General features: G+C 45.1%; 1 protein-coding gene across 9 annotated transcripts in view; it reads left to right on the top strand.

The window, feature by feature from the left end:
• RAP1GAP2 (RAP1 GTPase activating protein 2) overlaps nt 1-18,047 on the top strand; it is a 1,491,256-nt gene that overhangs the window by 1,423,529 nt on the left and 49,680 nt on the right. For all 9 annotated transcript variants that reach the window (XM_063956011.1, XM_063956008.1, XM_063956013.1 and 6 more), the window contains one exon: nt 17,559-17,696. In XM_063956011.1, coding sequence (XP_063812081.1) covers nt 17,559-17,696 — 138 coding nt within the window. The remainder of the gene's footprint in view (nt 1-17,558; nt 17,697-18,047) is intronic.

The raw sequence follows: 18,047 nt of genomic DNA, 5'->3' as shown, positions 1-18,047 counted from the left end.
TCCGCTGTCGCCCAAAGTTTTTGAACTTGTCACTGACTTATTATGAATGCGCTGCAGGTGACGTATAAGGGAGGATGTTCCGAGGTGGTTAACGTCCTTACCCCTACTTATTACAGCTTGACAAAGGCAACACACGGCTTGACACCTGTTGTCCGCATTTCTGTTGAAATACTTCCACACCGAAGAGCTGATTTTTTTGGTATTTTCACAAGGCATGTCAGTGGCCATATTCCTCCCACGGACAACAGGTGTCTCCCCGGGTGCCTGACTTAAACAAACCACCTCACCATCAGAATCCTCCTGGTCAATTTCCTCCCCAGCGCCAGCAACACCCATATCCTCCTCATCCTGGTGTACTTCAACACTGACATCTTCAATCTGACTATCAGGAACTGGACTGCGGGTGCTCCTTCCAGCACTTGCAGGGGGCGTGCAAATGGTGGAAGGCGCATGCTCTTTACGTCCAGTGTTGGGAAGGTCAGGCATCGCAACCGACACAATTGGACTCTCCTTGTGGATTTGGGATTTCGAAGAACGCACAGTTCTTTGCGGTGCTTTTGCCAGCTTGAGTCTTTTCAGTTTTCTAGCGAGAGGCTGAGTGCTTCCATCCTCATGTGAAGCTGAACCACTAGCCATGAACATAGGCCAGGGCCTCAGCCGTTCCTTGCCACTCCGTGTGGTAAATGGCATATTGGCAAGTTTACGCTTCTCCTCCGACAATTTTATTTTAGGTTTTGGAGTCCTTTTTTTACTGATATTTGGTGTTTTGGATTTGACATGCTCTGTACTATGACATTGGGCATCGGCCTTGGCAGACGACGTTGCTGGCATTTCATCGTCTCGGCCATGACTAGTGGCAGCAGCTTCAGCACGAGGTGGAAGTGGATCTTGATCTTTCCCTAATTTTGGAACCTCAACATTTTTGTTCTCCATATTTTAATAGGCACAACTAAAAGGCACCTTAGGTAAACAATGGAGATGGATGGATACTAGTATACAATTATGGATGGACTGCCGAGTGCCGACACAGAGGTAGCTACAGCCGTGGACTACCGTACTGTACTGTGTCTGCTGCTAATATAGACTGGTTGATAATGAGATGTAGTATGTATAAAGAAGAAAGAAAAAAAAAACCACGGGTAGGTGGTATACAATTATGGATGGACTGCCGAGTGCCGACACAGAGGTAGCTACAGCCGTGGACTACCGTACTGTACTGTGTCTGCTGCTAATATAGACTGGTTGATAATGAGATGTAGTATGTATAAAGAAGAAAGAAAAAAAAAACCACGGGTAGGTGGTATACAATTATGGATGGACTGCCGAGTGCCGACACAGAGGTAGCTACAGCCGTGGACTACCGTACTGTACTGTGTCTGCTGCTAATATAGACTGGATGATAATGAGATGTAGTATGTATAAAGAAGAAACAAAAAAAAAAACCACGGGTAGGTGGTATACAATTATGGATGGACTGCCGAGTGCCGACACAGAGGTAGCTACAGCCGTGAACTACCGTACTGTGTCTGCTGCTAATATAGACTGGTTGATAATGAGATGTAGTATGTATAAAGAAGAAAGAAAGAAAAAAAACACGGGTAGGTGGTATACAATTATGGATGGACTGCCGAGTGCCGACACAGAGGTAGCTACAGCCGTGGACTACCGTACTGTACTGTGTCTGCTGCTAATATAGACTGGATGATAATGAGATGTAGTATGTATAAAGAAGAAAGAAAAATAAAAACCACGGGTAGGTGGTATACAATTATGGATGGACTGCCGAGTGCCGACACAGAGGTAGCTACAGCCGTGAACTACCGTACTGTGTCTGCTGCTAATATAGACTGGTTGATAATGAGATGTAGTATGTATAAAGAAGAAAGAAAAAAAAACCCACGGGTAGGTGGTATACAATTATGGATGGACTGCCGAGTGCCGACACAGAGGTAGCTACAGCCGTGGACTACCGTACTGTACTGTGTCTGCTGCTAATATAGACTGGTTGATAATGAGATGTAGTATGTATAAAGAAGAAAGAAAAAAAAAACCACGGGTAGGTGGTATACAATTATGGATGGACTGCCGAGTGCCGACACAGAGATAGCTACAGCCGTGGACTACCGTACTGTACTGTGTCTGCTGCTAACATAGACTGGATGATAATGAGATGTAGTATGTATAAAGAAGAAAGAAAAAAAAACCACGGGTAGGTGGTATACAATTATGGATGGACTGCCGAGTGCCGACACAGAGGTAGCTACAGCCGTGAACTACCGTACTGTGTCTGCTGCTAATATAGACTGGTTGATAATGAGATGTAGTATGTATAAAGAAGAAAGAAAAAAAAAAACACGGGTAGGTGGTATACAATTATGGATGGACTGCCGAGTGCCGACACAGAGGTAGCTACAGCCGTGGACTACCGTACTGTACTGTGTCTGCTGCTAATATAGACTGGATGATAATGAGATGTAGTATGTATAAAGAAGAAAGAAAAATAAAAACCACGGGTAGGTGGTATACAATTATGGATGGACTGCCGAGTGCCGACACAGAGGTAGCTACAGCCATGAACTACCGTACTGTGTCTGCTGCTAATATAGACTGGTTGATAATGAGATGTAGTATGTATAAAGAAGAAAGAAAAAAAAAACCACGGGTAGGTGGTATACAATTATGGATGGACTGCCGAGTGCCGACACAGAGGTAGCTACAGCCGTGGACTACCGTACTGTACTGTGTCTGCTGCTAATATAGACTGGATGATAATGAGATGTAGTACGTATAAAGAAGAAAGAAAAAAAAAACCACGGGTAGGTGGTATACAATTATGGATGGACTGCCGAGTGCCGACACAGAGGTAACTACAGCCGTGGACTACCGTACTGTACTGTGTCTGCTGCTAATATAGACTGGATGATAATGAGATGTAGTATGTATAAAGAAGAAAGAAAAAAAAACCACGGGTAGGTGGTATACAATTATGGATGGACTGCCGAGTGCCGACACAGAGGTAGCTACAGCCGTGAACTACCGTACTGTGTCTGCTGCTAGTATAGACTGGATGATAAATAATGATATAAAAAATATATATATATCACTACTGCAGCCGGACAGGTATATATTATATAATGACGGACCTGCTGGACACTGTCTGTCAGCAGAATGAGTTTTTTAATTTTTATAGAATAAAAAAACACCACACAAGTCACACGACGAGTGTACTTTTTCAGGCAGACTTCAATCACAATATACTATACTGGTGGTCAGTGTGGTCAGGTCACTGGTCACAGTGGTCAGTGGTCAGTCACACTGGCAGTGGCACTCTGGCAGCAAAAGTGTGCACTGTTTAATATGTACTCCTGGCTCCTGCTATAACCTATAACTGCTCCCCAGTCTCCCCCACAATTAAGCTGTGTGAGCACAGTCAGATATTATACATAGATGATGCAGCACACTGGGCTGAGCACAGATATGGTATGTGAGTGTGACTGAGTCACTGTGTATCGTTTTTTTCAGGCAGAGAACAAGAACAGAACGGATTATTAAATAATAATAAATTATAAAACTGCACTGGTGGTCAGGTCACTGGTCATCAGTCACTAGTATAACTCCTCCTAAGCTCCAGTAAGTAAATGAAGTGTCTCACTCTCACTCTCCTATCTATTTTAATTTCTAAACGGAGAGGACGCCAGCCACGTCCTCTCCCTATCAATCTCAATGCACGTGTGAAAATGGCCGCGACGCGCGGCTCCTTATATAGAATCCGAGTCTCGCGATAGAATCCGAGCCTCGCGAGAATCCGACAGCGTGATGATGACGTTCGGGCGCGCTCGGGTTAACCGAGCAAGGCGGGAAGATCCGAGTCGCTCGGACCCGTGTAAAAAAACATGAAGTTCGGGCGGGTTCGGATTCAGAGAAACCGAACCCGCTCATCTCTACTGGGCGCCCGTCCCAAGTGCGGACTACTTCTGCAAGACTTGTATATAGTTATTGCTTACATAAGGGTTATGTTATAGTTTCATCAGTTTTGGACGGATGATATGTTGTTTTTTCATACTGTTAACTAGATAGTATATCACAAATTATACGGTGTGATTGGTGTGGCTGGTATGAATTTTGCCCTTGGATTAACTAAAATCCTTTCCTCGTACTGTCCGTCTCCTCTGGGCACAGTTTCTCTAACTGAGGTCTGGAGGAAGGGCATAGAGGGAGGAGCCAGTGCACACCCAGAGTCAAAGTCTTTCTTAAAGTGCCCATGTCTCCTGCGGAGCCCGTCTATCCCCATGGTCCTTACGGAGTCCCCAGCATTCTCTACGGACTACGAGAAAAAGATTTACCGGTAGGTTTAAAATCTTATTTTTCCCTCCCAGCTGATGACAGGAAGGTATGGGGAAAAAAAACATCTGTCGATACGTCTGTGTCCAGACTGTCTAGAAAATTGGTACTGCCGGTACCAGGGGCTATATCCCTAAATGACCCAGCTGACCGTGAGATTGAGACCAATCTCAAGGTGATATATATACAGCAGCGGGCGTTGCACAGCGCCCCACAATAGTTTGTGGTTGGATTTCAAGGGCAGTAGTCAAGTGGTCTGATAATGTTGTTAATGGATTAGACACTCTGCCTCAGGATGAGGTCATTACTCTACTACAACACATACAGGATGCTGCAAATTTTATGAGCGAAGCTATAAAAGAATTGTGTAAGATAAATTGCCGCACTTCTGCTATGGCAGTTTCGGCCTAAGAACTCTGTGGTTACGTTAATGGTCAGAGGACGCTGACTCCAAAAAGGGTGTTGAAAATCTTCCCTTTACAGGTTATGCCTTGTTTGGAGATGAGTTAAGTAAATTGATCTCTCAGGCAACGGCGGGTAAGTCTACCTATCTTTTGTCGGCTGCACCACCTGCCAGACGTGCTTCCTCAGAATCCTCCTTTCGTGTGGCAAGGTTCAGAGGTGGAGGTCGAGGGGTCTCCACTACTCCTAGAGGATCTCGTGGTAAGTCCCGTAAAACTGCGGCTGCTGCATACCGCGACCAAACCACCGGATCCCCTGCCGCTAAGCCTGCCGCGTGACGGTTGGACCCATCAGCAAGGAGACTTTCAGGTAGGTGTTCGCCTTCAACACTTCGCCCACGTGTGCCGGGATTCTTGGGTGAGGGACCTCATTTCCCAGGTATACTGGTTTGAATTTCAAGCACTTCCTCCTCACAGATTTTTCAATTCGGGCTTACCAGCTTCACCCACAGCAAAAGTTACCTTGCAAGAGGCTATTCAAAAACATTTGCAGATGGGAGTGGTGGTTCCAGTACCTCCTCTGTTACGCAACAGGGTTTTTTTTACTCCAGTCTTTTTGTCGTTCCAAAACCAGACGGTTCAGAGCGACCCATCTTGGACCTGAAGTCCTTAAACCCGTATCTTCGGATATTCAAATTCAAGATGGAATCCCTGTGCGCTGTGGTGTCTGGTCTGGAAGAGGGGGAATTCCTGGTATCTCTAGATGTCATGGATGCTTACTTGCACATTCCCATGTGACCTCCTCATCAGGCTTACCTCAGGTTCGCCATATTGGACAACCGTTTCCAGTTTCAGGCCTTACCCTTTGGCCTCTCCACAGCTCCGAGGGTATTCACAAAGGTCATGGCGGAAATGATGCTGCAACTACGCATGATGGGAGTCAACATAGTCCCCTACTTGGACGATCTCCTGATAAAGGCTGTGTCCAGGGAACGTCTACTGCACAGCATCGATCTGGGTGGGTGGATCTTACATTTTCAGAAATCTCACCTAGAACCGACCCAACAACTTCAGTTCCTGGGAATGATACTGGATACAGTGTCTCAAAAGGTGTTTCTTCCGATGGACAAGGCCTTGACTATCTAAACTATGGTACGCTCAGTACTCGCCCTCACAGGTTATCAATACATCTTTGCATACGCTTGCTGGGCTGGATGGTAGCTGCTTCCAAGGCAATCCAATACGGCAAGTTTCATGCCCGGCCATTTCAACTGGATTTGCTGGACAAATGGTCTGGGTCTCACCTTCACATGCATCAGGAAGTGACCTTATCTCCAAAAGCCCAGATTTCTCTATTGTGGTGGCTACAAGTCCCTCACCTAGTGGACGGCAGGAGTTTCAATATCCACTCATGGATCCTACTACAATGGATGCCAGCCTCCGGGGTTGGGGGGGCTGTGACCCAAGGGGCCCAGTTCCAGGGCATATGGTCAAGACAGGAATCTGCTCTGCCGATAAACATTCTGGAACTCAGGGCAATTTACAATGTTCTTCTGCAAGCTTCTCGTCTCCTGAGGGATCAAGCGATCCAGGTTCAATCGGACAATGCCACGGCAGTGGCGTACATAAATCGACAAGGAGGAACAAAAAGCAGAGCGGCAATGCAAGAAGTTTCAAAGATACTCTTCTGGGTGGAAGCCAACGCAAAGCTATCTCAGCTATATTCATTCCAGGAGGCAACTGGGATGCAGACTTCCTAAGCATGGAACGACCTCCATCCGGGAGAGTGGAGCCTACATCCTCCGGTGTTTCAACAGTTGATTCACCGGTGGGGATGTCCACAGATAGATCTGATGGCTTCTCATCTCAACAAGAAGCTACGCCGTTACTGTTCCAGAATGAGGGATCCGCAGGCTGTAGCAGTGGATGCGCTGACGACGCCATGGATGTACCAGTTTGTGTACCTGTTCCCTCCAATACCGCTAATCCCAAGGGTTCTTAAAAGACTAAGAAGGGAAAGCATTCAAGCAGTTCTAATTGCCCCGGATTGGCCTCGATGGGTGTGGTATTTGGACCTCTTAACTATGGCTCTGGAGGATCCCTGGCGTCTGCCGCTCCAAAAGGATCTGCTTCAGCAGGGTCCATTCGTCTATCCAGACTTATCGCGGCTATGTTTGATGGCTTGGTAGTTGAGAGGGAGATTGTAGCCAGAAAAGGTCTTCCCTCCAGGGTTATTTCCACTATGGTCCAGGCCAGGAAGATGGTTACGTCAAAACATTATCATCATATCTGGAAAAAGTATGTTTCGCGGTGCGAAAGTAGAAAGGTGTCCCCCGTGGAATTTAGAATTGGTCGCTTTCTACTTTTCCTGCAGGCGGGAGTGGATATGGGCCTACGTTCAGGCTCTATAAAATTGCAGATTTCGGCGCTCTCTATTTTCTTCCAGAAGCAACTTGCTCTCTTGTCGGAAGTACAGACTTTCCTGAAAGGGGTTCATTTGCAACCGCCTTTTGTGCCTCCCACGGCTCCATGGGATCTGAATGTGGTTTTGTCCTTCCTTCAGTCGGACTGGTTTGAACCCTTACATAGGGTGGAATTGAAATTTCTTACTTGGAAGGCTGTGATGTTACTAGCATTGGCGTCTGCCAGACGTGTCTCTGAATTGGGGGCCTTGTCCTGTAAGAGCCCTTATTTGATTTTTCATGACGACAGGGCAGAACTCCAGACCCGGCCTCAGTTTTTGCCGAAAGTGGTGTCAGCTTTTCACGTCAATCAACCTATTGTGGTTCCAGTGTTGTCTGACGCTTCCGTTGGCCCAGAGTCCTTGGATGTGGTGAGGACTCTAAAGATTTAGGTCAAAAGGACTGCTCGTCATCAGAAATCTGATTCGCTGTTTGTCCTTTATGATGTCACCAAGATTGGTCAGCTGGCCTCTAAGCAATCTGTTGCTCGTTGGCTCAGGTTGACCATTCAACAAGCCTATGCTTCGGCGGCTCTGCCTTTGCCGATGTCTATTCAGGCTCACTCGACGAGATCAGTGGGCTCTTCCTGGGCAGCTGCCCGGGGTGTCTCGGCCTTACAGTTGTGCCAAGCTGCTACTTGGTCTGGTTCGAACACTTTTGCTAAGTTCTATAGGTTCGACACCTTGGCCAAGGATGACCTTCAGTTTGATCAGGCGGTTTTGCAGGGGTCTCAGCACTCTCCCACCCATTTGGGAGCTTTGGGACTTCCCCATGGTACTAAAGTACAGTTCCCCAGTATCCACTAGGACGTAAGAGAAAATAGGAATTTAATACCTAACGGTAATTCCTTTCCTCGTAGTCCGTAGTGGATACTGGGCGCCCACCTCACTGCTTTAATTTCCAACTTACCTGGGTAAATGTTCGGTTGACCGCCGTTGCGGTCCCCTTATGTTGTTGGGGTAGCTTTGCTATCCTGGTTAGGTTGGCGTTGCTATCCTCTGTTCTGGTTAGCGCCCTCCTTTTTTTCGGTTATGGTTGTGTGTTGGCTTATTGCTTCACCGCTGTTGTATCTGTTTTCTTCTCTCATGGTATGTCCAACTCCTCGGGCACAGTTTCCTAGACTGAGTCTGGTAGGAGGGGCATAGTAGGGGAGGAGCCAGCACACACATACACATACTAAAGGTTTTTAAAGTGCCAAGCTCCAGTGGACCCGATCTATACCCCATGGTACTAAAGTACAGTTCCCCAGTATCCACTGTAGACTACGAGAAAAGGAATTACCGATAGGTATTAAATTCCTATTTTATTTTTATTTTATTAATTTTTTTCTGGTCATTTCACAAGGGTCACCTACTCTTATGGTGGTCCGGAGGATTTCCCAAATTTTGGGAGTCTCCCTGGTGTTTCTTGAGAGTAGCTAAGTATGATTTATCAATACCCCTTCCAAAATGTTTCAAGATAATATCAGCTCTGCGACAATTGACATTGTAGGATTCTGTACTGGCTGCATTACTGTGCATGCATGACTTTAGTATACACATGTGCTCTCTGAGATCTGGATGAATCTAACAGGTCAATCCAATTATATGCGAAGGGTGCGATATGACGTTGCCGTGGTGTTTCAATGCCGGCAATGGCACCCGATCTCACAGCCTTCGAGGGCCCATATCAGCCTGAATTCACAAAATATTGCTCGGAGCCCCAAGGGTAGTGAGCACTTGTGTGTGGGATCGGGGCGCCATAACATGCGGATGCTGCCGCGATTACTCGTACCTTCCATCGTGGCTAATTGGTTTGAGAACTCAATAGGAAAAGTGAGTTAGCATCATCTGAAGATGGCATTAGCTATCAAAGTCTAGGTCCAAAAACATTTGCTCATGACAAATGTGATCGGAATTCTAAAGGCTAAAATTGCCATCTAAAGATGACATTAGCTATTTGGGGCCAAGCCAAGCTTTTTAGAGTTTGATAAATTTAGCAATGTTATGGTCTATATAGAAAACTATGGGAAATGCTTTTTCAATGGAGAATTGGGGGAATGCAATAGAAAAAAAAAATATTCAAGGAAATGTATTTGTTTTGGGTATTTTCTGCAAGTTACGCTTTAATAAATATGCCCTATAAAATATAGTATAAATATAATTGCTTCTCTAGGGTACAGTATTACAGCCCTGATGGCCCTACTGTAGGTAAACAGTAACAGTATAATATTCACTTGAGTAACATACAGTATAAAATAAATAGAAAAGGTATTCTTATCACAAGGTGAATATTTTCTATTCGAGAAAGGGCAAAGCTGCAATCATTAACATGTTAAGAACTAGTAAAGTGAAAATTGCTGCTATTACTAGGCTTGGTAATTACTGCCCATGTCCAAAGTGTTTCCCCTGTTACTATTCTCAATGTGATGCATTATGCACTAAAGGAGATGCGTGTTGTCTTACTACATCGTTTACATACTGGAAACAGTAAGAACTTTGATCCATATTTAAACTTGGATGTATTTTCCACTTGTGATCCATTGTGCTTGGAGGGGTGTACCAAGACCAGAGGCTGGCTGGCAATAATGAGCCTGATTCATGTTTGTAAGTAAAGCAAAAAAAAACAAGCAACTGGGCAAAACCATGTCATCCTGCAGATGGTGCTCATGTGCAGAGAGATTTAGATTTGGGTAGGGTGTGTTCAAACTGAAATCTAACTTGCAGTGTAAAAAATAAAACTGTCTAGTATTTGTGCCTATATGCAAAAGCTGCCAGTATTTACCCTGCACAGAAAAAATATAACCCACCCATATCTAAATCTCTCTGCACATGTTACATCTGCTCATACTTGCCTACTTTTGTTTTCTCCTCTCCGGAAGAAGCCTGGAGAGAGATGCTGCGGGGCACTTCCGGGGACGGGCTCTGACGTCAGCAAGCCCTGCCCCTGCTTCAGCAAAACGCTGCGATTCATAGGTCTGTGGGGAGGGGGCAGGGCTAAATTATGCAATTCGCACCATTTTAGACCTGCCTCCTCTCCTCAGACTCACGATTGCTGGTGATTATCTTTCCATCCAGCCTGCTTCACTGGGATGCGGACGGGCAGGATGCGGTAGATCTGCCTGCTCTTACGGGGGTTCGGGGGACTACTTGAAAATTGGGCAATTTTCTGCGAGTGTAAAGTAGGCAAGTATACATCTGCCCTACTTGCAGTGCAACATGGTTTTGCTGAGTTGCTTTCTTTTTTGCTTTAATTACAAACATGAATCAGGCCCTATGTTAAGGGAAAAGAACATACAGTACAGTAACACTGACCCCTTAAGCAGCGGCCCATCCTTAAAAAGTGTTTTCATGTATAGAACAAAGGGGTGGATTTATCAAAGAACAAAAATCCATTTTGCTGCAGAAAACAGATGTTTCTGCTGGGTTTGTTTTACTTTGTCCTATAAATTAATGGAGATTCCGCTGACATAGTCCACACAGGGACTGCTTATTTCTCAAGGATCAGCTGTTCTTTTAGTGTAATGCTTCATTATTATAATAAAATACAGTATGTTTGTCTGTTTTAAAAAATAATCTTGCAGGTGCACAATAACCTTAGAGGTGCACAATACTAATAGTGATACCCCCATCTTACCCGTTCGTTCCCAGCTTTCCTCTCCACCTCTCTCCCACCCTGCTCCTCAACCACTCCTATCTAGTTTCTATTACCCTCCTCCATTCTTGCATCTCTCTTGGTGTGCATGTTACACCTGATATACACAGCATGAGCAGTGGGAGCTGGGGAGCCTGCCGGCACATTAGTTGTGATCAGAGCCGGCCCTAATCAATATGATGCCCTAGGCAAGATTTTGGTTGGTGCCCCCTAGCACCACCGCTGGTTCCGCCTCTGACCTTGTACCGTTTCCCAGCACCATCACCCCTCACCCATAGCAGTCCTTATTTTGGTGTTTGTACCCCCTATATTTTAAATAGGAACAGTTCGCACATATGGCGCACAGCCCAAAAAGGGGTGTGTTTTTGCTGGCAAGGGGCATGGCCACACAATAACCCCAATTCCAATTATGCCACACAGTACTGCAACATTATTCACATTTGATCATGTGATAGTGTCCATAATTCATATTACATTCCACAGTAGTATCACTTTACCTTATAAATGTTATTCCTCACAGTAGAGCCCCTTATTCACATTATATCACACTGAATTGCTCCTTATTCACATTACACCACATTGCTCTTTATTCACATTAGACGACACAGTAGTGCCCTTTCTATACGCAATGCCACATAGTAGAGCACCTTATACACATAATGCCACACATTAGTAATGCATTTATACACATTCCACACAGTAATGCCCCTTACACATATGAGACACCTTATTAATGTCCTTATAAACATAATGCGCCTTACACATTATGACAACCTTTATTAATGCCCTCTTACACATAATGTCCCTTACACATATGCCGCACATTATTAATGCCCTTATACAGATAATGACACACATAGTGCCCCTACACATTTGCTGCACATTATTAGTGCCCCTATACACATAATGACACACATACAGTAGTACCCTGTTACACGTATGCCGCACATTTTTAATGCCCTTATACACATAATGACACACATAGTGCCCCTTACACATATGTTGCACATTATTAATGCATTTTTACATGACACACATAATGCTCCTTACACATATTCCGAAAACTACTGCACAACCAACCCACTCACATGCACACAGCACTCACACTGCCACTAATACTGTGACCTCTGCCTCTGCTTGGATACAGATGTGTCCTCATAAATCTTGCCTCAATGCTAACGGTGGGCACACCTTTTTTTTTATGAAAATGATTTGCATTGCTATGTGGCTAGGATGCACAAGAAGCTTCTGCTGATAAAAATTATATGCGGCATGCCTATATACTGTGTGAAACTGTAGCTGTATCTGCATATGAAATTCTACACACAGAATATAGGCATGCTGCATATCATTTTAATCAGCAGAAGCTGCTGATGCCCCTAGGCATATCAAATGCCCTAGGCAAGTGCCTTGTTTGCCTATGGCCGGCTCTGGTTGTGATGTGCATAACAACAGTTGGGAAAGGCACTCCCAAATATGTAATTGCTACTTGGCCCGGTGCTCTCTCCCCGCCAGCATGGCGGCTGACCACAAATAATTCAGACAGCTGGGTGGCACTCGTGGCACAGATAAACATGTACACATGTGTGAAGATAACTGGTTCCAAATCACTCAGGCACGGTGGTAGATGAAAAACCAACAGTGGTTTATTGACCAGAATGGGTTATAAACAGCTCAGCATGCCTCTGTAATCCAATTCCACACGCCAATTCCCACCACAAACTCCTGACAGAACATTACTACTTAGTCTTGGAGCAGAGAATCTCTTCAAGCAACACAGAGTCCTAGGTAAACCCAATATAATGGGTCCAACAGCAGATCCCTGGCAGAACATTACTTCTTAGCCTAAGGTCAAAGAATCTCCCTTCAGCTCTCTGGGTAGCTCTACTTATACCTCCAGAAGCTTTATATTACAGGAGTGTGTGTGTCTTAGGATCTTACAGCTTTGGAATACAATAGATATTCTAATCAAGGTGATTACATAAGCCAGAGAGCCATCCTGTCTGATCAGCTCACTTTTGGACAATAGGGAGTAAACAAAAAGGGACAATGGTACCTTATATGACTCAACCTTTAAGTGTCCACTGTGGTGTATGAAAACAATAGGAAACTAGGTCTAACATAAATACATTATCTACAGGGTAACAGATAACATAACACAATTGCATATATTAATAATATTAAGGTTGATTTAAACACAGTATTGGGTGAGCAGCAATGGACATGTTATGGAGAATGAACAAACAGACGAATTGGATGTATATGGATATGGGTATAAAAAGTACATATTTGACACAGGAAATGAGGCATAGCTATATTAATTGTCACAGACCTCATTTCCTCACAACATGTATTATGAAGTATGCACTGATCAAAACTAATGCTGCACTTTTTTGAGTTTTCTGTGATACAGTTGTTTTTCTCTTCCCCTAGTGGGGAATCCACCATAGGCTTTTCTTATACATAAGATTGCTACACGAATAAACAATCCCAGTGTGACAAGACGACAAGACTTTTCATTCAGAGCTATCAGCGTAGCTTTGATGAAATGTTCAACTCAAAGCATATCCATTACTCACCAACTTCATCAATCTTCCGGTGTTGTACTCGGGGTGAAGGTTGGGGTGTCCTTATGGAATACATACAATTTACCGATGGCCGGGATCCCGACTGTTATGATCCTGGCCACCAGTATGCCGGCAGCGGGGTGAGCGCTAGAAAGCCCCTGGCGGGCTCGCTGCGCTCACCACAGGGTTTATTCTCCTTCTACGGGTGTTGTGTACACCCACAGAGGGAGAAAAGCCTGTGGCGCCGGTATTGCAGCGGTATTTCACCATCTGTCGGGATTTCGGCATCGGCATTGGGATCGCCTGGATCCCTGCAGGCGGTCTCCTGATCACCTCCCGTCCTTACAGAGCTCCACTCGCAGTACTTGATGCTGCCACGGGTTGCCTGTAAGATTACATCATTCAGTAAACAAAAGCTTTGTTCATACAGAGATTACATAGACCAGGCCTGGCCAACCTGTTGCTCTCCAGCTGTTGTGAAACTACACATCCCAGCATGCCTTGCCACAGTTTTACCACTCCCCAGTAGCAAAACTGTGGCAGGGCATACTGGGACGTGTAGTTTCACAACAGCTGGAGAGCCACAGGTTGGCCAGGCCTGACATAGACAATGGGAGTCCAGTAGCCTGATTCACTAATGGCCAGGCTAAAGCAATCAATAGGGTATCAGTTCCAAACTTTCCTTTCCCGAACTCCGCTGCCAGAATCCTGATATAGAAGTGCTCTTTCTATTTGAATATACCATCTTATGACCAGATGGTATGTTCAGATCCTGGGATTACTGCCAGTACTGACATTTACTGTGGATACAAACAGCTGTAGAATGGTTAATTAAAGAGTATTGCTCTGATTTTAGCAGTATTTAGATTTCAAAACTCAATCTCTCAGTTTGATCAGCATTTAAACCCCTGGTAGCTGAGCCACTTTGGCAGCTTATGGCTGGCATGGCCGTCTGGCACGGCATTTGACTCGTAATAATATGCTAGATGTTTTTAATTGCTTGGGATTGCAGTCCATGTTACAAGGCCACTTTCAATTATTTTCTAATTTGAGACAAATAGGGTCTTAGGAAGCAATATGTTATTCAGAAAAGTACTGTTACCCCTGCACACTAACTAAAGCAGACCAGTTAAACAATGCACGACTGCCATTAGTAACATAGGGGCTAATTCAGACCTGATCGCTGCTGTGCGTTTTCGCACAGCAGGCGATCAGGTCTGAACTGCGCATGTGCAGGCGCCGCAGTGCGCCGGCGCATGCCAGAGATGCAATCGGCATCTCAGCCCAGCGGCCGTCTCTGCCTTATTGACAGGCAGAGGCGTTCGCTGGGTGGGAGGGGGCGGGCCGGCTGCTTTGGGCCGGCGTTTTGGGGGCGCGGTCTGGCCATCGCAGGCATGCCCGGACCATGCGGGGGCAGGCTGCGGCGGCTGCGTGACGTCACACACAGCCACTGCGACCCGGAGAGCGACGGGTAGCTCCCTGCCAGTGCGCAGGAGCTGTGCTGGTAGGGAGCTACTCTTCAGGTACAAAAGCCAGTGATGCTTTTGTACCTGTGCGGGGGGGGGGGGGGGGGTATAGGGCCTGCCATGCGGGGCAGACTAGCCCTGTGCTGGGCGTCCCCCTGCATGTCTGTGAAAGTGATCGTAGATGTGCTAAATTTAGCACATCTACGATCAAGTCTGAATTACCCCCCATAGTGCTGATAATTTACTATTCAGCACATTAGTACATTTATTACCAGTTTCTTACATAGCGAAGCATATTCCGTTGCACTTTACAATTGGAAACGACAATGACAAAACAAAACTGGGTAATAACAAACAGTCACAGAGGTAGGAGGGGCCTACTTGCAAGCTTACAATGTATTGAAATGATAGGCTATGTAGAGGTGTAGCTAGTAATAAGCTATAGTACAATTCCCAGCATTCCAAAATACCCAAGGAACACAATAAAGATTACTAACACAGAATATTTTTTTTTATATATCTGTTCTATGTCTAAATGTACAGTGGCCTGCTGTGTTTCGTGTTCCGTTCCCTTTATTTCTCATGCAGGGGCTGACTGACAACTTTTAGTCTGGGGGACATTTGATTTTTATGGTCCAGATGTTTATGCTCAAATGCTGAAACCACTACCACAGCTATCCTCCATTAGTCAGTGGTGCCCACAGGAAAAAAAATGCCTTTTATTAAAATTAAGCATTTTTTCCTTTGGATCAGCGAATGATGACACGTCAGATTTGTCATATGGCCAATTGTGATACGCAAACACCAGTGCTGGCCCAAAGTTGCCAGTGAGGGTAGCCTGCAGGGTATATGCTCCCCCTACCTAGTTGTCTTGTTTTTGTGTACTCATTACAGAAATGCAACATTGAAACTTGCAGTAGTCCTATGACGGAGTATGGCGTCCTGTGTGAGCAGTTCAGCAGCTTTGTATTCAACAGCTTTGACTGGCACGCCCATAAGATGCAACGTTTTTGTGTGTGTCTTTTTAACCTCCTGCCTGTTATCTCTGGGTCACTGGTCAGGAATGTCCCTTACATTTCTGATACCGTGTGTCCAAATCTGTACAGCTACTCTGAGACATTATAAAATCATTGCAATCACCGATTTCTCAGTAAGTATTGAATTGCTTCTGATCTAATAAGACAACAAAAAACATACCAAAAAACCCCCAAACAAAATAACTGCATGCATGATGCTTTTCCCAATAATATGGTTTATTATTATTACCAGTTATTTATATAGTGCACGCCGCACACATATTCCACAGCGCTTTACAGAGAATATTTGCCCATTGTCATTAGTCCCTGCTCCAGTGAAGCTTACAATCTATGGGGGTAATTCAGAGTTGATCGCAGCAACAAATTTGTTAACAGTTGGGCAAAACCAAGGGGGTCATTCCGAGTTGTTCGCTTGTTGCCGATTTTCGCAACGGAGCGATTAAGGCAAAAATGCGCATGCGTATGGTACGCAGTGCGCATGCGGTTAGTATTTTAGCACAAAACTCAGTAGATTTACCCACGTCCGAACTAAGAATTTTCATCGTTGAAGTGATCGGAGTGTGATTGACAGGAAGTGGGTGTTTCTGGGCGGAAACTGACCGTTTTCTGGGAGTCTGCTGAAAAACGCAGGCATGCCAGAATAAAATTATTCTTTAATAAAAATAAAATTTAGATTTCAGTTTGAACACACCCCACCCAAATCTAACTCTCTCTGCACATGTTATACCTGCCCCCCCCTGCAGTGCACATGGTTTTGCCCAACTGCTAACAAATTTTCTGCTGTGATCAACTCTGAATTAGGCCCTATATTCCCTACCACATGTACACACACATTCATGCTAGGGTTAACTTTTGTTAGGAGCCTAATAACCTACCAGTATATTTTTGGATTGTGGGAGGAAACTGGAGTACCCGGAGGAAACCCACGCAAGTACGGGGAGAATATACAAACTCCACACCGTTAGGGCCATGGTGGGAATCAAACCCATGACCTCAGTGCTGTGAGGCAGTAATGCTAACCATTACACCGTCCGTGATGAAAGAACATTAGAAGTTTCAGCGACTGGCGCCACATCCATGTGCTATTCTATTATTACTGTATTCAATGCTAACATTATATGTTCCTACATTCCTAATTGTGTTCATTTATATTATCACACCATCACTCTATCAACTCATTAGTAACATATTCCCTCCGATTATCTTTGTAGTAACAGGACCCCCCAGTCAGTGGTGTATGTATAATGGATGCAGTGTGTGTGGTGCACACATGCCTTTCAGTGAAGGGGAGCCCTGCACCAAGAACAGACTCTTACTATGTTACTGGGCTGCCGGCGGCGCTATATTTCCAGTGATGTCTTCGTGAATCTGGTCCCGGCCAGAGTCTTTGCTTTCTTCTGCGCGAGTGCAATATTCGAGAAGACATCACCGGAACTGTATTTTAAATCCGATACTTTGTATATGTATATTAGATCTTCAGTACAATATATGCAATTATTGGTTTCTTTATTTTTAGTTCTTATTTTGTCGATACGTGAGTCAGAATCAGATAGGTGGGCCTTTGTGTACAAGATATAGGCATTCTACTATGCCCTTTATCTGCAGATGTTTTGAGGTATTTGTTCTCACCGGTCTCTTTCTTTTTCCTAAGAGAGCAATCCGAGTGCGTAGCCACTCAATGGAAACCATGGTGGGAAGTCAGAAAAAGCATCAATCAGCAGGAATATCTGGAAGCTTGAGTGGGGGCATTGTGCATACAACTGCGGAGATCACAAAGACCACCTTCTCTGTAAGTATTGTAACGGTTCCCATGTGCCGTTCACTGCATGGTGGATGCACATGACAGTGAATGAATACAACTGCACCTCTATCATATCACGCTCAGTAACATTTAGATTATACGGGGACAGGGGCGGATACAGAACAAAATGACAGGGGACACACCATGGTGAGAGGGGGGGGGGGGGCTTGTGCGTGCCGAAGGCATAACAAATCAAATAATATTTAGAATGAGCCAGTGGGTGACAGGAAAGGGTTATGAGGAGAGAGAGGCAGTAAGTGACGGGGAGAGGAAGAGGGTGACAGGTAGAGGCAGTGGGTGATGCCAGGTAAATGTGACAGGGAGAGGCAGTGGGTGAGG

Source organism: Pseudophryne corroboree, chromosome 2 (assembly GCF_028390025.1).
Source record: "Pseudophryne corroboree isolate aPseCor3 chromosome 2, aPseCor3.hap2, whole genome shotgun sequence".
Taxonomy (NCBI): Eukaryota; Metazoa; Chordata; class Amphibia; order Anura; family Myobatrachidae; genus Pseudophryne; species Pseudophryne corroboree.
This window is presented reverse-complemented; position numbering and strand designations above follow the sequence as displayed.